The sequence below is a fragment of the Balaenoptera borealis genome (assembly GCF_965194805.1).
Source record: "Balaenoptera borealis genome assembly, chromosome: 2".
NCBI classification, from domain to species: Eukaryota; Metazoa; Chordata; class Mammalia; order Artiodactyla; family Balaenopteridae; genus Balaenoptera; species Balaenoptera borealis.
In genome coordinates this window covers 90327968-90353637 of record NC_138867.1, presented here as the reverse complement: position 1 = coordinate 90353637, position 25670 = coordinate 90327968, and the positions used below count along the sequence as shown (strand labels likewise).

At 36.8% G+C, this 25670-nt stretch overlaps 1 protein-coding gene and 2 long non-coding RNA genes across 12 annotated transcripts in view; 1 reads left to right on the top strand and 2 right to left on the bottom strand.

The window, feature by feature from the left end:
• The window catches only part of FER (FER tyrosine kinase), a 457469-nt gene that overhangs the window by 393448 nt on the left and 38351 nt on the right, over window positions 1-25670 (bottom strand). For all 10 annotated transcript variants that reach the window (XM_082376336.1, XM_082376339.1, XM_082376338.1 and 7 more), the window contains one exon: window positions 12743-13010. In XM_082376336.1, the coding sequence (XP_082232462.1) occupies window positions 12743-12949 (207 nt within the window). In that variant the 5' untranslated portion in view covers window positions 12950-13010. The remainder of the gene's footprint in view (window positions 1-12742; window positions 13011-25670) is intronic.
• LOC309622615 overlaps window positions 1-25670 on the bottom strand; it is a 463955-nt gene that overhangs the window by 422920 nt on the left and 15365 nt on the right. The window lies entirely within an intron of this gene.
• LOC309622593 lies at window positions 19603-22184 on the top strand. The gene is made up of 2 exons (XR_014241010.1): window positions 19603-21714; window positions 22024-22184. It is a non-coding gene; the product is annotated as an uncharacterized lncRNA (long non-coding RNA).

Below are 25670 nucleotides of genomic sequence, written 5' to 3'. Positions count from 1 at the left end.
CATTACATTGTGGATATCTTCTTAGAAAATACATGCTTAAATGTTTAAGAATAAAGAGACATGATGTCTTCAACTAACTTGCAAATCATTCCCCCCAAAAATTATATATATAAAACACAAATTATATTGAAAGAGAAAGGAAACCACATAGCAAATATGGCAAAATGTTAACAATTAATAAATACAGTAGAGTTCATAGGGGAATCTTTGTTCTATTCTTGAAACTCTGCTGCACGTTTTAATTTTTTTTAAGTAAAGACATAAAAATCACTGTTGCAAGGCTTCTGCTTCCATGAAGATAGAGAAACAGGCATAAATTTATTCTCCTGCATAAAACAACTAAAAACTGGACAAAAATGTAAGATAGTATTCAAGCCACTGGACATCAGGCAAGGAAGGACAGTGAACCCTGAGAGACTATAAATAAATGATCTGAACGCTAAGATTATCCCAGCTTACTGAATGGAGAAAATGTCCAGGATATGGTCCAGGGAGGAAGGGCCAAGCAGAACTCAGTAATCTCTGCAAGTTAAAGAGACTGCTCAGAGCACAGAGACACCAAATAGTCAGAGTACTGGTGAAGAGACAAGGACAGAGTACTAGAGAGAAGAGAGCTGCACAAAGAGAAAACTCAAGAGACCTGCAAAGACTGACCCTTGATTTTTTTAGCTAAGTACTGATTAGCTCAGGGCATGAGGAAACTACTCTATGCCGTGGAAATAACCCACCAATAAGGATTACAGGAAACACTGTCTAGAGCTCACATAGTATCACGGAATTGTACCAGGTCCCAACAGCCAGAGTTTAAAACCTCATAATATGGGGAGCATCCTTTGGATACTGAGAATGATCTTGCCTCAGGAGAGGAGATAAATTTACCCTAGACTATACATACTGCTGGTCCACCTAACAAATGTAAAAAACAAGAGACAAAAAGATCAAGCTGTGTCCGAGTAACTTAATCATATCCCAAAGTTCAAGAATAGTTAAAGAAAGGTAAAAATATTCAGTACCTAATAAGGTAAAATTCATAATGCCTGGCATCAAGAGCATGCAGTTGCAGGAAAATACAACCCAAAATGAGCAGAAAAATCAGGCAGTCAAAGCTGGCCCAGAAGTAACACTGAGGATAGAAGACAAGGAGAATAAAAGAGTCACTATGACTGTATTCCATATGTTCACGAAACTAAAAGAAAGAATAAATATATTAAGTAGAGAAATGGAAAATATTTTAAAAGATTCAAATTGAACTATTACAATGATTCACTTATGACTTGCTCATTCTCAACATGGAAATGGCTCAGCTACTTGGTTTCTGTTTCCTTCTCTCCAATTCCTCCATCCTAAGTACAGGTGTGGGGCAAAAGGAAGATCTGAGTTTTGGCAGGTATGAAAAGATAAAAGGACTGGCATACACCGGCATGTTTAACTTGAAATACTGGTGAGACAGGAAGTGACACTGCCAGAGGAAGAAGAAGGGAGGAGGAAGTGACACTGTTGGAATAGGAGAGTTCAGGGAGAGAGTTAGTTAACTCATTGATAGGCTTATTAAAGAGCAAGGAGGGGCAGGGTCCAACAAAGCAGCATAGGAAGTCCCTGAACTCACCTCCTCCCACGACACACCAAATCTACAACTACATAAGTAATAATTCCAGGTAAAAAGAACTGTAAACTAGCTGAACGGCACCCTCCACAATAAGGGATAAAGGGACCACAGCAAGATGGGTAGTAGAGGCAGAGATGCAGTGACTCCAAAACCCTATCCCCCAGTGCAGTGACACACAGCAGGGAGGCATCTCACAAGTCCAGAGCCTCTCTTTAAGGATCAAAGGGTTTGTGCCCCACACTGGGCACCCCAACCCTTGGGATCTGCACCAGAGAGACAAGGCGCCAAAACATCTGGCTTTAGAAACGAATGGGGCTTACATCCAGGGGGCCCAGGGGGCTGCGCGAATCTTAGATACTCCTGTTGAGGGGCTCATGTGTAGATTCACTGGTTCCAGGAACAAGCACAAATGCAAGTTTGAAAAGTGACTGGATTATGTATAAAGATTTGGTTGTTAACCTTAAAGCATCTGCTGGAGGGACAGGGATTAACTGGGATTTTCGCCATGGATGGTGCCACTGAAGAGTACCATTTTTGCACTCTCCCTCCACCCTGCTATTGCAAGTGGGCGAGCACACAACCTCTCTAAAGTCAAGTGTCTATCCCACCCAAAATGCTCATCCCAGGCCTCCCTAAAGCGGAAGGCATGCCCCATTCACAACAGTTTCCTCAAATATTGTGAAAACTGCAGGCGTGCCTCTCCCCCAGCACTCTTTCCTGGCCTCTCTAAAGCTGAGGGTATGCCCTGTCCGCAATACTCTCTTACAGCCTCACTAAAGCACAGTCTACACAAGGGACTCCTGATTGCCAGGCTCTGGTAGCCAGAAGGGCTTGCGCTCCCGGCCCCATGGGACCGTAACAATCAGAAAGATAGTTCTGGGCAGAATACCACACCCAGGACACTACATAAACAGCAGACTGAAACATCCCTGATCTGCACATGAAAAAGGCCCCTTAATTGTCCTGGAGCTTCAACCTGAGGGGCAGGTTTCAGGTTTGCAATACATCTAAAGGCTACATAGGTGCTCTTTGGGAATGTAGGCAAGGAGACACCACCTGTGCACCCTGTCTTGGCCTCACCACAGCATGCTGGTACCTCCCAGAAAGAAGCTTATACACTCATCTGAAACCCCAATTCTTCCAACTGCTGCCAAGGGGACATATCTGGACCTCAGTTTGGAGGTTGGCAGGGTATACAAATGTTGTCGCATAGGACTTTATATATCTATCTGCATACTTCAAAAGCTATTGTCTGAGAAACAGGCTTCCAATCAGCCTGAATCTAGGCTGAATAGGATCACTCCCTTTAGAACACTGACAGGTCTTGGCACACCCTCAGTAAGCAAGACCTATCAAGAATAAATCAGACTACTTATACAATCACATAGGTTCCAGAGACAACCAAGAGCTAGAGCAAGGTTGAATGATAAGAGCCATCTCTTACTTAAGGCCTAGTTCTTCAAGACTGGGAGAGGTAGCTATTTTGCCTAATACACAGAAACAATTATACAGAGTCAAGCAAAAGATAAAAACAGAGGAATATGTTCCAAACAAAAGAATTAGATGAAACCTCAGAAAAAGACCTTAATAAAACAGAGATAAGTAATATACCTGATATAGAGTTAAAAGAGATGCTCACTGAACTCAAAAGAAGAATGGATGAACACAGTGAGAGCTATGTCAAATAGATAGAAAATATTTTTAAAAACTAAACAGATGTCACAGAACTGAAGAACACAATAGCTGAACTGAAAAATATACTAAAGGGGTTCAACAGCTGACTAGCTAAAGTAGAACAACAAAACAGCAACCTGGAAGGTAGGGCAGAGGAACTCACCCAAACAAGCAGCAAAAAGAAACAAGAATTTTAAAAAGTAAAGGTAACTTAAGAGACATATGAGACTACACCAAGCAGAATAACATTCACATTATAGGGGGCCCCAGAAGGAGAAGAGAGAAAGGGGTAGAAAACTTATTTGAAAAAATAATGGCCATAAACTTTCCTAAGGAAACATTCAGGTCCAGGAAGCACAGAGAATGCCAAATAAGATGAACACCAAGATAAATTATGATTAAAATGTCAGAAGTTAAAGAGAGAATCTTAAAAGCAACTTGTCACATAAACAGGAATCTCTATAAGACTATCTGCTGATTTTTCAGCAGAAACTCTGTAAGCCAGAAGGGAGTAGCACAACATATTTAAAGTGATGAAAGGGAAAAACCTACAACCAAGAACACTCTACCTGACAAGGCTATCATTCAGAACTGAAGGAGAGATAAAGAGTTTTCTAAATAAGCAAAAGCTAAAGGAGTTCATCACCACTTAACCAACTTCATGAGAAAAGTAAATGGGTCTTCTTTAAGCTGAAACAAAAGGGTGCTAACTAATAACAGAAAAATATATGAGAGTAAAAATCTCACTGCTAAAAGCAAATATATGGTAAGGGTAGTGGGTTAATCACATAGGAAGCAATTAGAAGGTTAAAAGATAAAGTAGTAAAATTAATTGAAACTACAATAATTAGTTAAAGAATACACAAAATAAAAAGATGTACAATATGACATCAGAAACATAAAACATGACTGAGCGGAATAAAAATGTAAAGTTTTTAGAATGTGTTCAAATGTAAGTTGCTACCAAATTAAAATAGACTGCTATATATATAGAGTGTTATATGTGAACCTCATGGTAACTACAAAGCAAAATGTACAGCAGACACACAAAAGATAATGAGAATGGAATCTAAACATAACACTAAAGAAATTCATCAAACCACAAGGGAAGACAGCAAGAGATGAAAGAAGGAATAGAGAGAAGTTACAAAAACATCCAGAAAACAATCAACAAAATGGCAACAAGTACATACCTATCAATATTTACTTTCAATGTAAATGGACTAAATTATCCAATCAAAAGACACAGAGTGGGTGAACAGATAAAAAAATAAATTTAAAAAAATAAAAGAATAATTTATATGTTACCAAGAAGAGACTTACTTCAGGTTTAAGAACACACAGACTGAAAGCAAAGGGATGGAAAAAGATATTGCATGCAAATGGAAATGAAAAGAAAGCTGGTATACCTATACTTACATTAGACAAAACAGACTTTAAAACAAAGAACATAATAAAAGACAAAGAAAAGCATTACATAATATAAAGTGGTCAATTCAACGAGAGGATATGACATTTGTAAATATTTACACACCTAACATAGGAAAATCTAAATATATAAGACAACTATTAACAGGCCTAAAGGGAAAATCTGACGGCAATACAATAATTGTTGGAGACTTTAACCACATTTACATCAATGGATAGATCATCTACACAGAAAATCAATAAGGAAACATCAGCCTTAAATGAAACATCAGACCTGATAGACTTAACAGAAATATACAGAACATTCCACCCAAAAGCAGCAGAATACACATTCTTCTCAAGGGCACATGGAGCATTCTCAAGGATAGGCCACATGTTAGACCACAGAACAAGTCGCAATAAATTTAAGAAGACTGAAATAATATCAAGAAATTCCTATCAAAATTCCAGTGGCATTCTGCACAGACCTAGAATAAATAATTCTAAAATTTGTATGGGACCAAAGTCCCCAAGAAAAGGAGGGAGAGAGGGAGGGACAGAAGGAAGGGAGGGAAGGAAGGACAGAAAGAAGGAAGGAATGAACAAAGCTGTAGGTATCATGCTCCCTGATTTCAAACTATACTACAAAGCAATAGTAATCAAAATAGTATGGTATTGGCATAAGATACATAGATCAACAGAATAGAGAGCCAGAAATAAATCCACACATATATGGTCAATTAATTTACAACAAAGGAGGCAAAAATATACAATGGGAAAAGGCAGTCTCTTCAATAAATGGTGTTGGGAAAACCCAACATCCACATGCAAGAGAATAAAACTGGATGACTATCTTACACCATACACAAAAATCAACTCAAAATTGATTAAAGACTTGAATGTAAGATCAGAAACCATAAAACTCCTGGAAGAAAACATAGGCAGTAAGCTCCCTGACATCACTCTTAGAGGTATTTTTTGGATCTGATTCAAATGCAATGGCAACAAAAGCAAAAATAAATAATTGGGACTATATCAAACTAAAAAGCTTCAGTACAGCAAAGGAAACCAGCAATAAAACAAAAAGACAACCTCCAGAATAGGATAAGATATTTGCAAATCATATATCCAATAATGGGCTAATATCCAAAACACATAAAGAACTCATACAACTAAACAACAACAACAAAATCCAATTTAAAAACAGGCAGAGGATATGAATAGACATTTTTCCAAAGAAGACATATGGATGGCCAACAGGTAGGTAAAAAGATGCTCAAGATCACCAGCTATTAGGCAAATGCAAATCAAAACCACAATGAGATATTACCACTTATCTGTCAGAATAGCTATTGTCAAAAAGACAAGGGCTTCCCTGGTGGCTCAGTGGTTGAGAATCTGCCTGCCAATGCAGGGGACACGGATTCGAGCCCTAGTCTGGGAAGATCCCACATGCCGCGGAGCAGCTGGGCCCGTGAGCCACAACTACTGAGCCTGTGTGTCTGGAGCCTGTGCTCCGCAACAAGAGAGGCTGCGATAGTGAGAGGCCCGCGCACCGCGATGAGGAGAGGCCCCCGCTCGCCGCAAATGGAGAAAGCCCTCGCACAGAAACGAAGACCCAACACAGCCAAAAATAAATAAATAAATAAATAATTTTTAAAAAAAAAGACAAGAAATAACAAGTATTGGAGAATTTGTAGAGAAAATGGAACCCTCACACACTGTGGGTGAGAATGTAATTTAGTGCAGCTACTATGTAAAACAATATGAAGGTTCCTCAAATAATAACAAAACTACCATATGCTCTAGTTATTCCACTTCTGGGTATTTATCTGAAGTAAACAAGAACACTAACTAAAAGAGATATATGCATCCCTATGTTCACTGTAGCATTGTTTAAATCAGCCAGATATGGAAATAACCTAAGTGTCCATTGCTGGATGAAGAGATAAAGAAGATGTGGTATATATACACAATGGAATATTTCTCAGCCATAAAAAAGAAGGAAATCTTTGCCACTTATGACAACATGAATGGGCTGTGAGGCTGTTATGCTAAGTGAAATAAGTCAGTCAGAGAAAGACCAACACCGTATGATTTCATTTATATGTGGAATTTAAAAAAACAAAACAAATAAGCAAAGAAAATAAAAACTCGCAGGTACAGGAACATACTGGTGGTTATCAGAGGGGAAAGGGATTGGGGTGTAGGTGGAAAGGGTGAAGGGGTCAATTATATGGTGACAGATGATAACTAGACTTATTGCAATGATCACTTTATGGTATATACAGATACTGATGATGTTGTACACCTGAAACCAAAATGTTAGGTACCAGGTTTACTGGAATTAAAAACAAAAAAAAACAAAAAAAACTATCCTAACATGAAGGAGAGGAAGGAAGGAATGAAGGAAGGAAGGAAGGAAGGAAGGAAGGAAGGAAGGTTGGTTAATTCATTTGTCAAAAAAAGGAACAACTCTAAACATTTATGTACCTCTTAACAGAGATTCAAAATACATGAAATAAAAACTGATCAAACTGCAGGGAGAAACAGACTTATTCACAATTATAATCAGAGATTTCAACACCACTCTCTCAATAACTGATAGAACAGGTGGACAAAAATGAGTAAAGAGGGACTTCCCTGGGGCCCAGTGGTTAAGAATCCACCTTCCAATGCAAGGGGCGTGGTTCGATCCCTGGTTGGGGAACTAAGATCCCACATGCCGTGGGGCAACTAAGCCCATGCACTGCAACTACTGAGCCCACATGCTCTAGAGCCTGCACACCACAACTACTGAGACTGCGCACCACAACTACTGAGCCCAGGCACTCTGGAGCCCATGTGCCACAACTAGAGAGAAGCCCACACACCGCAACAAAGAGCATGCACACCGCAACGAAAGACCCCGCATGCCACAACAAAGATCCCATGTGCCACACCTAAGTTCCAATGCAGCCAAATAAATTTTTTTTAAAAAAGTGTAACCATATTCTTTAAAATAAAAAAACAATGAGTAAAGAAATAAACGGCTTGAACACTACTATGAACAACCATACTTGACCTAATTGTCATTTATAAGAACACTGCAAACAACAGCAGCAGAGTATAAAGTGCACATGAAAGAGTTACCAAGACACACCATACTCTGGGCCATGAAACAAGTATCCATAAATTTAAAAGGATTCAAGTCATATAAAATAGGATCTTTGAAAACAATGGAACTCAATTTGAAATCAGTAACAAAAATATCTCTAGAAAAAAAACCAACTACTTGGAAATTATATAAGAGACTTTGAAAGAATACATGGGTCAAAGAAGGAATCAAAAGTGAAATTAAAATGTATTCTGAACTGAAAAAAATGAAAATAACCATATGAGAATTTTCTGGGATGCAGCTAAAACAGCACTCAGAAAAAATTAAGAACACTATAAGGATGTATGTATTACAGAAGAAGAATAGTCTTAAATCAGTGATCTCAACTTCTACTTTATTAATCCAGGGGAGAAAAAGAGCAAATGAAACAAAAATTAAATGGGGAAAAAAAATTAATAATTTCAGAGCAGAAATCAATGCAATAGAAAACAGAATATCAATATACAATGAATGAAATCAAAAGTTGGTTCTCATATAACATCAGTAAAACTGAGAAACCTCTAGCCAGTCCAATCAAGAAAAAAAAAAAAGAAGACACAAATTATCAATATCAGGAATGAGAGAGATAAGACTACTACAGATTCTCCAAATAGTAAAAAGACAATAAGGCAAAATAATAAACAACACTAAAAAATTGACAACTTAGGCAAAAATAAACAAATTCCTTACAGTTCACTGAAGAAGAAAAGGATCATATGAATAGTCCTTTATTTTAAAAGTTAAATTTATAACTAAAAACCTTCTCCCAAAGAAAACTCTAGGCCAAGATGACTTCACTGGTGAATTCTATCACACACCTAAGTAAGAAATAAAACCAATTCTACATAAACTTCTCCAGAAAATTGAAGAAAATACTTCCCACTTGTCTTATGAAGCCAGCCTTATTACTCTGCTACCAAAACCAGACAGTATTACAAGAAAAGGAACTGTAGATCTATATCCCTCAGCAACACTGATACAAAAATTCTCCAAAAAAAATTTCTTAGCAAATTGAATCCAATGACATAAAAACAAGGATAATAAAAAAAGATGAAGTGGGAAGGTTGTTTTTTTTTTAACAATCTTCAAATGTTTGAAACATCTGAAAATCAATCAATACATTTCAACATATTATCAAACTGAAAAGAAAAAACAATACAATCACCTAAGCAGAAGACAAACCACTTGACAAAATCCAACAACAATTAATGAAAAAGCTCTCAGCTAGGCAGGAACAGAAGGGAATTTCTATAAGCTTATAGACGATATCTACAAAAACTCAAAATTAACATCATACTTAATACTGAAAGACTAAACGCTTTTCCCCTAAGATCAGGAACAAGACATAGATGTCTGCTGTCAATACTTCTATTGAACTCTGCACCAGAGGTTTTAGCTATTGCAAGAAGGCCACAAAAATAAATAAAAGGCATCCAAATTGGAAAGGAAGAACTAAAATTCTCTTTGTTTGCAGATAATATAATCTGTGTAGAAAATTCAATGGACTCTACAAGACAACTGCAAATAAGTACGTTTTGCAAAGTTTAGGTTCTGAGATTAACATATATAATAACAATGAACAGTGGAAAATGGAAAATTAGGAAAAATACTATTTATGAGAACATCAAAAAATATGAAATACACATAAATCCAAAAGACCTATACACTTAAAACTATTGATATAAGATTAATTAGAAAAATTAAAGAAGATATACACCATGTTTATGGATTAGAACTCCAATACTGTTAAGATATACATTTTCCCAAAATTTACCTATATATTCAATGCATTTCAATCAAAATTCAGTAGCCTTTTTTATAGAAATTGATGAGCTGATTCTAAAATTCATATGGAAATGCACAGGAACTAAAGTAGCCAAAACAATTTTGGAAAGAAAAAAAAAAGCACAAAGAGAAATTACACTATCTAACTTTGAGATTACTATAAAGCAACAATAATCAGAATAGTGTGATGCATTTTCAGAGTTAAGAGGAAAAGCTGACATACTCCTTGTTTTTCTTTGGGTTTCCAACCATTGTTCAACTGTTATCTCTCAACATTTCCTCTCTGAAAGGCAATACTACCAATTAAACCACTTCCTCTCAGTCTATCACCTTTTCCTATCCCCCTTTCCCATCCCCCAAATTCTCCTGCCCTCTTTATCTCAGCATTCGTCTCCATCTATCCCTCACCAAAATACCTGACACTTCAGTATACACATTGATGACTCCTTCTCTGTCCTGACCTCATAAATCCTCAATCTTCTTACCTGTTAATACTATTTCTTGTTCCTTTTACTACCTTACTTTTTTTTTTTTAAGATTTTTTTGATGTGGAGCATTTGTAAAGTCTTTATTGAATTTGTTACAATATTGCTTCTCTTTTATGTTTTGGCTTTTTGGCTGCAAGGCATGTGGGATCCTAGCTCCCCAACGAGGGATCAAACCCACACCGCCTGCACTGGAAGGGGAAGTCTTAACCACTGGACCACCAAGGGAAGTCCCATACTTTTCTAAACAGTATAATTTCAGTTAAACATAGTAAATAAAACACATGGCTATTTTTCACTCCTTTCCAAAACCCTACCAAAATATAACATAGTTACTTAAAGTATAAATTCGCAATAACAAAGAAGATAGAAAAGGCAACAATCACAGGTAAGACTTGCCAACAAAACGTTAGAAAATGTAAGTGGTAACTGATTAGCATATCAGGAAAAGTTGAAACTTAAGTGTTCGGCAAAGGGGAGGTCAAGAAGAAAAGGCCACATGGTGGGAGGGGGAATTGGAGGAAAATTATCAAAAGGTACAAACTTCCAGTTATAAGATAAATAAGTACTAGGGATATAATGTACAGCATGATGACTACAGTTAACACTGTTGTATGATAAAGAGAGTTGTTAAGTGAGTGCTTTCTAAGAGTTTTAATCAAAAAGAGAAATTTTTTTCTTTTCTTTTTATTATTTGGATATCAGCTAAATCTACTGTGGTAATCATTTCACAACATAACATAAATCAAACCATCATGCTGGACTTCCCTGGTGGTGCAGTGGTTAAGAATCTGCCTGCCAATGCAGGGGATACGGGTACGATCCCTGATCCGGGAAGATCCCACATGCCGGGAAGCAACTAAGCCCATGTACCACAACTACTGAGGCTGCGCTCTAGAGCCCATGAGCCACAACTACTGAACCCATGTGCCACAACTACTGAAGCCCACTCACCTAGAGCCCGTGCTCCGCAACAAGAGAAGCCACGACAATGAGAAACCCACACACCGCAATGAAGAGTAGCCCCCGCTCACAACTAGAGAAAGCCCGCGCGCAGCAACGAAGACCCAATGCAGCCAAAAATAAATAAATAAATAAATTTATTAAAAATAAAAGAATGAGGAGGCCCTTTAAAAAAAAAATCATGCTATACACCTTAAACCTATACAGTGATGTATGTCAATTATATCTCAATGAAACTGGGGGGAGAAAAAGAAGAAAAGACCAGTTCATAGGTTCAGATAACTCCAATAAAGCTCAGGAACTGGAGAAATCTAAATGAAGAAAAAGGAGAGGGCACTGAAACAGAAGGATTGATTCAGTCTATATAAGGAACAGCCAGAATTCTAGTTCCTATTGCTCAGCCCACAGACATGCAACTATCCTTCCCCCAGAGCAGAAGAAAACAAGAGGAAAAAATTAACCAGAGAGCTTTTGGACTCAGAGACACCAGGCAGCTTACCAACAACAGGAGGATTAACTAAAATATGACTCTTCGAACACTCAATCTACTTTCCCTATCTATTTCCATAACATAACAGAGTAGTCAAACAAAATACAGGACACCAGTTAAATTTGAATTTCAGATAAAAAATAAATAATTTTTAGTGTATGCATTTCTCAAATATTGTACGCAAATTTAACTGGTGTTCTATATTTTAATTTGCTACATCTGGCAACCTTACCTTCAGACTAGAGACTAGAGAATTGTTCTTTGGGGAATTTCATTGGCCCAGGAAAGGATGTTAAAGATATTAACATTAGGAGTTCTCAGCGAAATCACAGATCTTTACCTGATCACACATACCACATACACACATTCCCCATAAGAAATAGAGTTTCTTCTACAATTTACTCAAATCCTAAGACCCATGAGTGCAAGAAACACACTATTTTTTTTAACTTTCCAAGTAAGGTAAAAAGAAATTTTAACTTTGAATAAATATAGTGAAATGTGAAGTAAGACAATGAAAATAAACAGAGCGAAAATCCAAGAACTATTAACGTGTGTAATATTTCATATTTTATGCCTTCAAAGGACAATTAACAGTGCAATTTTGGCCTTTATTTTTATAGCCCTTATTTTTAAATTTTATATTATACTTTATAATCTTGGCGCTAAAAAACCATATTGTTTATCCAAAGGATTTTTATGTGTGATTAAATCATCAATATATTAGCATTTTAGTAATGAAATGGCAGCAAAGAACACCTACATGTTAAAATACTCCATGTGATTCACAATACAAATGATTCACAGAAGAATGCAGGGAAGGTGGGTTATAATGAAAGTTTGTGTCAAAAGAAGAAAACAGCAGGGCTCAAGGAACCCAAGGAGGCAGGGTAATAAAGAAAATGAAATTTGTAAGAAGGGTTCTCAAACCTAACTAATCATTAGAATAATCTGGACATCTATAGGAAAAAAAGATTTCAAAGTTCAAAAATTTCAGACCTACTGACTCAGAATATCAGGAGTTGGGCCCAAATTTTACAATTTTTGAAACTTTCCCCATGAGATTCTGATAATCAGCAAGATTTTAGAAGATTTTAGAATGCTGACTTAGGTACGCTTATTCAATAGTATGATCTATTTGCCTTAAGGACAACTATGATGCTATAGACAATAAATGATGAAATCATTCTTCTTACCTTGGATACATTGCTGACATAATTCATTTGGATAGTACTTTCCTTATCAACTTGATTACAAAGGTTCTGTAAAGTAGATGCATATTCTTTATCACTTTTTATTCTCAGGGCCATAAATTTCTTCACTGTTTCCAGTAACCGTAATTCCCAGTCTTGCAATTTTAACACAGCTTCATGTGAATTCTTCAGGTCACTCCCAAACCCCATTTTTGTAAGGCACTGTCTTATCCTCCACACTGCACAATTGAGCCGTCTAATCAGCACATATCTGTGTATGTAAACAGAAGAAAAGAATCTTAAATCAAAAGGAAATTAGTCTTCAAAGCAAAGTTATGGCCCATTCTTTTTAGAGTAAAAAAAAATCGTTATAACTGAATGCTTTCCCCCAAAAATCAGGAACAAGATGAGAATGTCCAATCTCACCACTTCTATTCAACACTATAATGGAGGTTCCAGTCAGTACAATGAAATAAGTGAAATAATTTCCAATGAATTTGGAATGGAAGAAGTAAAACTATATTTATTTGCAGATGACATGACGTATATAGAAAATCCTAAGAAATACAATTTTTAAAGTATTAGAACTAATAAATGAGCTCAGTAAGATTACAGGGTACAAGATCAATATACAAATATCAACTGTATTTCTATATACTAGCCATGATCAATCTGAAAACAAAATTAAAAAACAATTCCAAAACAATTCCATTTACAACAGCATCAAAAAGAATAAAATATTTAGGAATAAATTTTACAAAATAAACACAAAACTTTACTCTTAAAATTATAAAATATTGTTGAAAAAAATTAAAGACGACCTAAATAAATGGAAAGACTCATGTTAATGGATCCAAAAGACTTAATATTGTTAAGAAAGCAATACTGTCCAACTTGTTCTACAAACTTAACTCAATCCATATTAAAATCTAAGCTAGCTTTTTTTTTTCTGCAGAAATTGACATGCTAATCTTAAAACTTACAAAGAAATGCAAGGAAGCCAGAATAACCAAATAAATAAACAAACAAACCAAAACACCCTGAAGAAAAAGAACAAAGCTGGAGGACTCAGACTTCACTGCCAAGTCTATTCAATGGAGGAAAAAAAAGTCTTTTCTACTAAAGATGCTGGGACAATTGGATTCCACATGCAAAAGAGTTAAGCAGGATGCCTCCTTAGACCATACACAAAAAATTAAATCTAAAGGAATCACAGATCTAAATATCAGAGCTAAAACTATAAAACTCTCAAAAGAAAATATAGTAGTAAATATTCATGACATTGGTCCAGGCAATGGTTTCTAGATATGACACCAAAAGTGCAAGCAACAAAATAAAAATATGTAAATTTGTTTTCATCAAAATTAAAAACTTCTGTACTTCGAAGGCCACTATCAAGTAAGTGATAAGACCACAGAATGGGGAAAATATTTACAAATCATATATCTGATCAGGGACTTTTATCTGGATTATATAAAGAATTCTTACAGCTCAATAATGAGACAAACCAATTAAAAATGGGCAAAAGATCTGAGTAGACATTTCTCCAAATAAGATTTACAGACGTCCACTAAGCACATGAAAAGATGTTCAATATCATTAGCCATTAGGAAAATACCAATCAAAACCACAATGAGGGCTTCCCTGGTGGTGCAGTGGTTGAGAATCCGCCTGCCAATGCAGGCGACACGGGTTCGAGCCCTGGTCTAGGAGGATCCCACATGCCGTGGAGAAACTGGGCCCGTGAGCCACAACTACTGAGCCTGCGCGTCTGGAGCCTGTGCTCTGCAACAAGAGAGGCCGCGATGGTGAGAGGCCCGCGCATTGCGATGAAGAGTGGCCCCTGCTTGCTGCAACTGGAGAAAGCCCTCACACAGAAACGAAGACCCAACACAGCCAAAAATAAATAAATTAAAAAAAAAAAAAACACAATGAGATACCACTTCACACCACTAAGATGTCCATAATCAAAAAGACAGATAATATCAAGTTTTGGAGACTGTGAAGAAATTAGAACCATCAGATACTGGTGGTGTAAATGTAAAATGGATAGTTCCTCAAAACTTAAACACAGAGTTATTATATATGACCCAGAAATTCCACTCTTAGGTATGTACCCAAGGGAAATAAAAACATATGCCCACACAAAAACTTGTGCATGAATATTAGAGCAGAATTATTCATAATAGTCACAAAGAGGAACAACCCAAATGTTCATCAACTGATGAATGGATAAATAAAACACGATGTATCCATACAAAGAAATTGGCAATGGTAATGAATGAAATGTTGATACAAGCTACAGCATGGATAAACCTTGTAAACATGCTAAGTGAAAGAAGCCAAACACAAAAGACTGACATGTTGTGCTATCTTCTTATATGAAATGTCCAAAATCTATTTTTAGAGGCATAAATCAGATTAGTATTGACTAGAGCTGGCAAATTTGTGAAGAAATGAGGAGTGACTGCTAACGGGTACTGGATTTCCTTTTGGGGTGAGTAGTGTTCTAAAATTGATTGTGGTAATGGTTGCACAACTCTGTGAACAGAATAAAAACCATTAAACTGTACAGTTTAAATGGGTGAATTCTTCAGCATGTGAGTTACAGCTCAAAGTTCTTTAAAAAAAAAATCCTACAGTATAACTTATAATCATCTAAAGGTCACTTATCAGACAACCCAAAGTTATTCCTGCTTGTTTGCTATAAATCCCAAGAACTATGATAGAATTTATTTTCCCCTCCAGTCTCCTAGAATTTCAAGCAAAGAATCTTGTAGGGTCAGTTAGAAGAAATAAAGAAACACGTCATTTATTTTTAAGTCTGGCTCATCATATCAGAAGTCAATTTAATTCAGCTGAAATCCTCTAACGTATACAGAAAAATGAGAAAAGGTTTCTCTCTCTAAGCTCAGTGATACCATCTAAAGAGATGGTAAAAATGTGTGGGTTTTCCAAATAGAAAACAAATTCCAATTTTTTCACAACTGAAAACTGTCTCATTTTATGATCGAACAAGTAGAGCGGGAAAAAGGTTGTGGAAAAATGTGCTCCATCAAGGTTTCCAAAGTTGCAAGCAGGACACTAAATGGACCTTAACATAAATAAATCAATAAAAGTAACTGACTTATTCACTTTAATATCAAGTAGGATACTTCCAGTTTATTCACTTTGTAGGTAGTAGCTTTAAAAAATTTACTTTGATATACTGTATCTTTATGGGCCACAAAAAAGAACATTTTTCTGTTATTTTACTTATAGCTCAACTAAGTCTCAGTGAAGATATACTCTATCTCATACCACGTTTTCAATGGAAGAATAAGAAACATTTTTTTTTCCAAAGAAAGGTGAAATGTTTTGCTTTTTTTTTTTAAACTATATCTGAGATTGTGGTTCATTTTATTCTGTAGCTTGGAATAAACATGACTTCTGCTTCTAAATGCATCTAGCTGTGGTCAAAGCTTTGACAATAGCTTTTTTCTCTCATTATTAGGAATTTCAAAAGGATTATGAAGAGCTTAGATGAATAAAAAGGGAAACAATCTGGCAGCTATCTGAGAAACACTCCAGCCCACCCTAAGGGCTTATTTATGTACACCAGTATTCTAGGTCAGGGTGAATATAAAATAATTTAATACATGGTACCACTCCTTGAGGAATGACAAATAATAAAAATTTTTAAAAACAACTCCATAATTAACTGATTATATGTCTAATCATTAAATTAGTAGAGATTATAAATACTTTAAGGAATTAAAAGGAATGGTATCCTACTGATAATTTTTCCATAGATGTCAAATGATATACATAAGACTATTCAATTCAGTAGTGTTTGGAATTTTTTTAAAAACTGGAAATATTAATTAAAAGGAACTGACTAGGTAAATTACAATCAAAGCTGCTGCAGTTGATTGTATTGATAACTGAGAAATCCTAGGGAGTACCATTCAAATCATAGTCTGTGTGAATTTGTTCAGTGTCCAACCTTCACAACCATATGTGGTAGATGTGATCATGGCATATTCATTCAGTGGAGTATCATTCAGCCCTAATATAAAAATGAGAAAACTTGTGTATTGATCTGGAACTATTATTAACAATTATTAATAGAAAAAAGTAAGATACAGAACTTGGTATGCTTACATTGTGTAAAAAGGAGGAAGAATAATAAAAATTAAAATTACTTGTAAGTACATAAAATATTTCTAGAAGAACACACAGTGGCTGGGACACAGGAATGGGAAGGAGACTTTTCATTATATACCCTTTTGTACATTTGAATTTTGTTTTAAGTGAACATATTGCTATTACTTATTCAAAAATTAATTAAAGAATTTTTGAAGAGAAAAAGAAAAACTTAATGAAACCTGAAGTAATCCAGAAAAGTTTCCTAGAAATGGCAAGACATGAGTTAAGGTTGGAAAAACCATGATTTAGATAAAAAGGTCAAAAAGCAAATGTATTTCAGGAAGGAATATGGGGAATATAAGTGACTAGGGGGTGAAGTAAAAAAAGGAATGTCTCCAAAATCAAGCTATATGTGGCAAGCAGTGGCAGATGGCATGTCAATCTACCTCTTGCTATTCTAAGGTTAAGGGAACTAATAAGGCTCAAACTCCTTAACTGGTGTTTAAGGCAAAATAACAAGATCATGAATGTGATGTTTTAAATGATTAATTTGCTGGTGCTAGTTACGCAAGTATGTTCAGTTGGTGAAATTTCATAAAGCTGAGCATCAGTGATTTGTGCACTTTTCTATATGTATGCTATAGTTAATTTAAAAAGAGACATAGAGATAGAGTTTAATCTGGAAGCTAGATATAAAATAGCTTGGAGACAGCAAAAACATAAAATGAGACATAAGAAGGCAAATTAATAAGTCACTACAGCTATACAGCTTGAGAAATGAGGATCTATAATTGACAATGTCAGTGAGAGTTAAGATCAAAGAGGCTTGACCTGGTAAATGTATTTAAAGAAAAGAGAGACAGATGGAACAATGACAACTTCAAGGCTTTAATAATAAATGATGACAATATCAATAGAAATGGAAGAATGAGAATACAGAGCTACTTTAAAAAAAATACATTCATTTCAGCAGGAAATAAACGCTTAGGTAAAATACAAGGCTAAAGATACAAATTTGAGAGTCAGTTGCTTAAAGGTGATAAAACCAATGGATTGAATGTTGACAGAAAAGCAGAGAATTATAAGGACAAAGCCCATGAGAATGTATCAATGGAGGAACTAGAAGAAGAAAAGCCAAAGGGTAGAGATTAAGTAAGCAAAAAAGAGGTTTGACAGAGTTACAGATGATGGGATAAAAAAGAAGTTATTAGCAATGTCGAATGTCAGAGAGAGATGTGAAAACTGCAAAAAGTCATTATTGGAATTTTCAGGTAAAGCCAGTATAGTAAAATAAGTACTTCAGAAGCTCCTACCACCAATAACTGATAAAAAGAACAAAAATTGTTAAGAAAAAACAAAAATTTAAACATATCATCAGCAAATAAAGGAGTATAACTTTATGCCACAAATTTCACAGCATAGTTTCAAAGGAAAAAAAGAGAAAATTCTGGTGCTCTAGGCAGCATGGAAATGTGCCCAACACTACCCCTCAACTTTCAGAAGATATCCTGAGGAAGAAGAATTAACAAAATCCTTAGAATTCACACTGGATACTCCAAAATGAAAAGAAGCAGCAGACACTGAACAGACCAACCTAGGGAAAAATCAAGAAAATAACTAAAGGAATATTACTCAGCCATAAAAAGAAACGAAATTGAGTTATTTGTAGTGAGGTGGATGGACCTAGAGTCTGTCATACAGAGTGAAGTAAGTCAGAAAGAGAAAAACAAATACCGTATGCTAACATATATATATGGAATCTAAAAAAAAAAATGGTTCTGAAGAACCATAGGGAACGATAAGCTGGGAAGAAGTGAGACTGGCATTGACATATATACACTACCAAATGTAAAACAGATAGCTAGTGGGAAGCAACCGCAGAGCACAGAGAGATCAGCTCGGTGCTTTGTGACCACCTAGAGGGGTGGGATAGGGAGGGCAGGAGGGAGACACAAGAGGGAGGGGATATGGGGATATATGTATTCATATAGCTGATTCACTTTGTTATACAGCAGAAACTAACACAACAATGCAAAGCAATTATACTCCAATAAAGATGTTAAAAAAAAAAAAAAGAAAAGAACTAAAGAAAGAAGCTTCTCTGTACCAAGACAGGACCTCAGAAAAATGCAGGGAGGGCAGCCTTGGCTTGCCATTTTCCAGGGCTCTATGAAGAACTGGTGGATGAAATTAAATCCAGAAGTACAGGATGTTTAATGGAATCTCATAAGAGAGAGTAAATCTCAGGGCCTCCAACAAGGCCAAACTCAGTCCCAGCCAATACTTCCCCACCCCTCTATCACCATGCTCATATGACAAAAAAACCAAAATTAAAAGTAAAACCTAGGAATTCCCTGGTGGCACAGTGGTTAAGAATCCGCCTGCCAATGCAGGGGACACGGGTTCGAGCCCTGGTCCAGGAAGATCCCACATGCCGTGGAGCAACTAAGCCCATGGGCCACAACTACTGAGCTTGTGCTCTAGAGTCCGCGAACCACAACTACTGAGCCCGTATGCCACAACAACTGAGTCCGTGCACCTAGACCCCGTGCTCCGCAACAAGAGAAGCCACTGCAATGAGAATCCCGCGAACCACGTCTACTGAGCCCGTATGCGACAACAACTGAGTCCGTGCACCTAGACCCCGTGCTCCGCAACAAGAGAAGCCACTGCAATGAGAATCCCGCGAACCACGTCTACTGAGCCCGTATGCGACAACAACTGAGTCCGTGCACCTAGACCCCGTGCTCCGCAACAAGAGAAGCCACTGCAATGAGAATCCCGCGCACCACAATGAAAAGTAGCCCCCGCTTGACGCAACTAGAGAAAGCCTGTGTGCAGCAATGAAGACCCAACGCAGCCAAAAATTAAAAATAAATTTAAAAAAAAAGTAAAACCTAGCTTCTGATCCAGACAAGATGGCATAGACCATTTTTCCCAGCTCAGCCCCCAAAAACACAACTATAAACACTGAAAATAGCAAAAGGGACGACCAAAGAAGAACTCTGAGAGGTAGAAAAGGGAAACTCCTTTGGCCCTAGGACTGGAAGAACAGCACAGAGGCAGGGTGTCTTGTACTCCCCTCACCCAACAGAAAACGGTCATCCATCCCTGACTTTTCCCAACCTCCAGTCTGGGAACAAAAGGCAGTCCGTGTAGGCTAACTCCTCCCAGGATCCAACAAGAGTCCCTCTGACAACATCAGGCAAGCCAGACACCACCAGCAAGGGAGACAGATTATGAGCCTCACCAAAAACAAATAACCAGGGGAAGCATTCTCCTTCCCTGATAGGCCTGAGAATCCCATTTTCTGCCAAGAGAAACGGAACTAGGCATGAAGAACCAGCAAGAGAGATCCAGCAATAGCAAGCAGCCCAGTCAGAAAGCCTCCCTGTTCCCACAGGTCCAAGGATCACCTTTCCCACCCAGAAACACCAGAGCAGGTACACAGAACTGGCAAAAGGGACCCAGCTCTAGCAAGAGGTCCAGTCCAGGAAGCTCCTTGTTCTCTTCGAGTCCAAGATTCTCCTTTCCTGACCAGAGACTGTAGGGCAGCTACGGAGCACAGTAAAGAAATCCTATCTCACCTCTTCTCTAACCAATAGACATCTAGTACTGCTCAGCCTAAGAAAAATGTCTTCTACTCCCTCAAGCAGCACCACCACCACCAAGAACCAGTGGGAGCCCTAGTGATACCAGATAAAGCAAACCAAAATAACAGCACAAAGACTCTGAAAATTAAACTGTCACTGGAACCACAGCCCACAAAAATAGGCCAAGAACTGCATGTTAAATCTAACCAGAGTGATTGACTGCCTGTAAAAATAAAAGATTGAAATAGGCCCCAGAGTCTCCTAACAAAATAGATAAAATATCTAGGCTTCAATTGAAAATCACCTATCATATCAAGAACCAAGAAAAATAATCACAAGTTAAAAAAGAAAAGACAATCAACTTATGCCAACAACAAGATGAATCAGATGTTGGAATTATCAGAAAGGGATTTTAAATCAGCCATCATAGAAATGCTTCAACAATCGATTACAAATTCTCTTAAAACAAATGTAAACCAACAATTACAAATTCCCTTAAAACAATTGTAAAATTAGAAAATCTAAGCAAAAACTAGAAGTTATTAAAAAGCATGGAAATTATAGAACTAAAAAATACAATAACAGGAATAAAAAACTCACTAGATGAGCTCAATAGTAGACAACAAAGGATACAATCAGTGAATGTAAGAAAGAGGAATAGAATTCAACCAATCCAAACAACAGAGAGAATATATACACAAAATAAGAAGAAGAATAAGCAAAGCCTCAGGGACCTGCGGGACAATAACAGAAGACCCAACATTTGTATCGTCTGAGTTCCAGAAGGAGAGAAGAAAGTAGGGCTGAAAGAGTATTCAAAGAAATATGTCCAACTTGGTGAATGAGAAATCAAGACAGTGTGGTATTAGTAGAGGATAGACAGTAGATGAATGGAACAGAATAGAGAACCCAGAAATAGACCCACACAAATATGCTCAACTATTTTTTGACAAAGGTCCAGAAGCAATTCAATGAAGGAAAACTAGCCTTTTCAATAAACGGTACTGGAGCAACTGGATATCTATAGGCCAAAAAAAGAAAAAAAAGAATGAACTCTGACCTAACACCTTACACAAAAATTAATTTAAAAACTTAAACATAAACGTAAAACTGCAAAACTTCTATGAAAAAAGAAAAAAGAAACAGGAGGAAATCTTCAGGATCTAAAGCTAGGCAGAGTTCTTAGACTTGAAACAAAAAAACACAATCCATAAAAGGAAAAATTGATAAATTGGGCTCATCAAAAGTAAAAAGGTTGGGGCTTCCCTGGTGGCGCAGTGGTTGAGAATCCGCCTGCCAATGCAGGGGACACGGGTTCGAGCCCTGGTCTGGGAGGATCCCACATGCTGCAGAGCAACTGGGCCCGTGAGCCACAAGTACTGAGCCTGCGCGTCTGGAGCCTGTGCTCCGCAACAAGAGAGGCCGCGATAGTGAGAGGCCCGCGCACCGCGATGAAGAGTGGTCCCCGCTTGCCGCAACTAGAGAAAACCCTCACAGAAACGAAAAAACCCAACACAGCCGAAAATAAAAATTAATAAAAAAAAAAAAAAAAAAAGTAAAAAGGTTGCCCTGTGAAAGCCCATGTGAAGATGAGAAAAAGACAAGCTATAGACTGGGAGAAAATATTTGCAAACCACATATCTGACAGAGAACTAGTACCTAGAATTCATAAGCCCTCTTAAAATTCAACATTTATAAACAACAACAACAATCCAACTAGAAAATGAGCAGAACACATGAACAGACATTTCACAGAAAAGGATATAAAAATGGCGAATGAGCACACGAAAAGGTGTTCAACATAAATTAGCCATCAGGGAAATGCAATTAAAACCACATGGAGATACCACTACATACATATCAGAATGGCTAAAATAAAATATAATGACAAGACCAAACGCTTGTAAGGATATGGAAAAAGTGGATCATTCATTTGTTGCTGGTTAGTAGACAAAAAATGGTACAGCCACTCTGGTTTCTTATAAAACTAAACATTCAACTACCATATGACCCAGCAATTGCACTCTTGGACATTTATGCCATAGAAATGAAAACATATGTTCACACAAAAACCTGTACACAAATGTTCATAGCAGCTTTATTTGTAATAGCCAAAAGCTGGAATCAGCACAGGGATCCTTCAACAGGTGAATGCATACCATGGAATACTACCCACATTAAAAAGGAACAGTCTATAGACATAGACAACAACTTGCATGAATCTCCAGGAATCCTGCTGAACGAAAAAAGCCAACCCCACAAAGTTATATACTGTATGATTCCATTTATATAACATTCTTGAAGTGACAAAATTTTGGGAAAAGGACAGATTAGGGGTAGCCAGGGTTTAGGGCCTGCAGAGTGGAAAAGGGAGGTAAGTATGGTTATAGAAGGAGGATACAAGGGATTCTAGTAGTGTTGGAACTGTTCAGCACCTTGATGGTAGTGGTGGATACATGAATCTAGACAAGTAATAAAATGTTACAGAACTTAACATACACACAACAAAGGAGTACAATTAAAACTGGAGAAATATGAATAAGATTAGTGGATTATGTCAATGTTAATATCCTGGTTGTCATAGTTTTACAAAATGTTACCATGAGGGGAAACTAGACCAAATGTACAAGGGATTATTATTTCATATAATTGCGTATTAATCTACAATTACCTCAAAAGAAATTTCAATTTTAAAAAAAAGTAATGCCCAGACCTCAAACTACAGGTCGGGGGAAGAACAATAATGTGGAGAGGGTGTCACAAATTTAGCTACATTCTTCTACAAGTAATAGGGCAGAGCTGCCTATGTCAACCATAAGGAAGATGAAAAAAAAAATTACAAGGAAATTATACAATCATGCTGTAGCCAAAAATTACAAAGAGAGACAGAGGGCAAGCAGGTGGGGGTAAAATACAGACTGATTTGTAATATAAGTTCCAACTGGGCAAGGAATTACTCTGTTCTCTTTCCCCACTATTACCTCCAGTGCTTAAAACAGTACCTTGCATATATAGTAGACAATAAAAATCTGTTACATGAATTAACTGGTTGAGGCTACACAGCATTATACATGCATCCCCTCATGCCATACAATCCCTACTTAGCCCTCTTCATTCTTTAGGATACTTAGTGATCCTAGGTATTAATTCTATTATTACTTGTAACACGAGGTATTAAATTTACAACCCTAACCTATAGGTTAAAATTCAAACTCCTTTGCCTGGTAATCCAAGCTGGCCTCAGACAGCCTTCCACCCTCAAACAATAGTACCACAACTTTCTAACTATGATCCCTTAAATGTCTCATGATCATACCTCTGTCCCTTTGCAGATGTTGTTCCTTCAGTCTAAATGTTTTTATCCCTTGTCTGCCTACAGAATTTTCAACAACTAAACTGTAAAGTTGTTTTTTCTGTGAAACCTTCTCTGACCATTCCCACAACCATAATTACCCAAGCCAACTTAGGTGTTCCCTTTTCTCAGATCTCAGGGATCATGTATGTACCTGTGATTAATATAACACTTCTCATAGTATATTTTAATTATTTGTTCAGGTATATTTCTCCCATCAAACTATGATCTACATGAACATAAGAATATTACAGAGTTTTCACTTTTATAACACTCGGGCTAAAATTACTACCCATATACAGCAGGCATTCAATTTATTATAAATAATTGCAAGAGCAAACCCATTTTTTAAAAGATTTATAAATGAGATTTTAAAATAAAAATTTCTATAATTTAGTGGATGCTGAGTATAAATCAGGAAGAAATAGAGTATTATACAAAAGTACATGCATGTCATTACCAAAGATGTCTATTTTAAAATAGCATCTTTTAAAATACACGTCTTTTGAAAAGGTAACACTAATAAATAGCATCTATTAAAATGGCATCTTTCTTAAAAGGTAAAACTAGTAAAAATCCTAAAAAAATTATTGACTATTTAAATTTATTTAAATCTTTCTTATTTAATGGCATTCAGCTTAGTATTTAAGATCAAGTGAGTTATGTTGAGTTTTCAATTCACCGTAAATAGTGATTAAAAACTTTAAAAGAACCATTAAAAATTGCCATATTTTCAAAAATTAGAATTTCATCCTGTATAAAATAGATCTATAAATACATACTTCTTAAACAAAAATGGACACTATTTAATAGCAAAATATAAAACAGATAACTAGTTTCCTTGGCAGGACAATTCCCATGGTATTTCTTATAAGCATAAGGGTATATGCAAGTATTTGTTCTAAAATGCCTCTTGTTTTTCAACTTTTGGCTCCACAACTTTTTACACCCTGGAAACTTTTTTACATTCTCCAAATATACAGAGAAAATACTGTTTTTATACAGGATAAAGAAACTTTAATCTGTACTGAATACTTCCAAGTAAGGAAGATTTATGTTAACACAGATGATATATTGTTGTCAAAAATATTTCTTTAATCATTTCCTTTTTTTAACATTGAAAAAAAATTCAAATATACCACGGAAGGTATGCTTACTTAGAAAAATCAAAAAATAAGTGAATAAAAGCTGTGTCATAGAAATAGGAAATCTTTCATTCTTCCTCCAAGACAAATTTTCATAAGCTGGCAAGAAATTTAATAGGAAGATGGCAGAGTAGAAGGACGTGCTCTCACTCCCTCTTGTGAGAAAACCAGAATCACAACTAGCTGCTGGACAATCATCGACAGGAAGACACTGGAACTCACCAAAAAAGATAACCCACATCCAAAGACAAACCAGAAGGCACAATGAGATGGTAGGAGGGGCGCAATCACAGTAAAATCAAATGCCATAACTGCTGGGTGGGTGACTCACAGACTAGAGAATATTTATACCACAGAAGTCCACCCACAGGAGTGAAGGTTCTGAGCCCCACATCAGGCTTCCCAACCTGGGGTAGGGCAACGGGAGGAGGAATTCCTAGAGAACCAGACTTTGAAGGCTAGTGGGATTTGACTACAGGACTTTGACAGGACTGGGGGAAACAGAGACTCCACTCTTGGAGGGCACACACAAAGTAGTGTGCACATCGGGACCCAGGGGAAGGAGCACTGACCCCAGGGGAGACTGAATCAGGTGTACCTGCTAGTGTTGGAGGGTCTCCTGCAGAGGCAGGGGTGGCTGTGGCTCACCGTGGGGACAAGGACACTGGCAGCAGCAGTTCTGGGAAGTACTCCTTGGCGTGAACCCTCCCAGA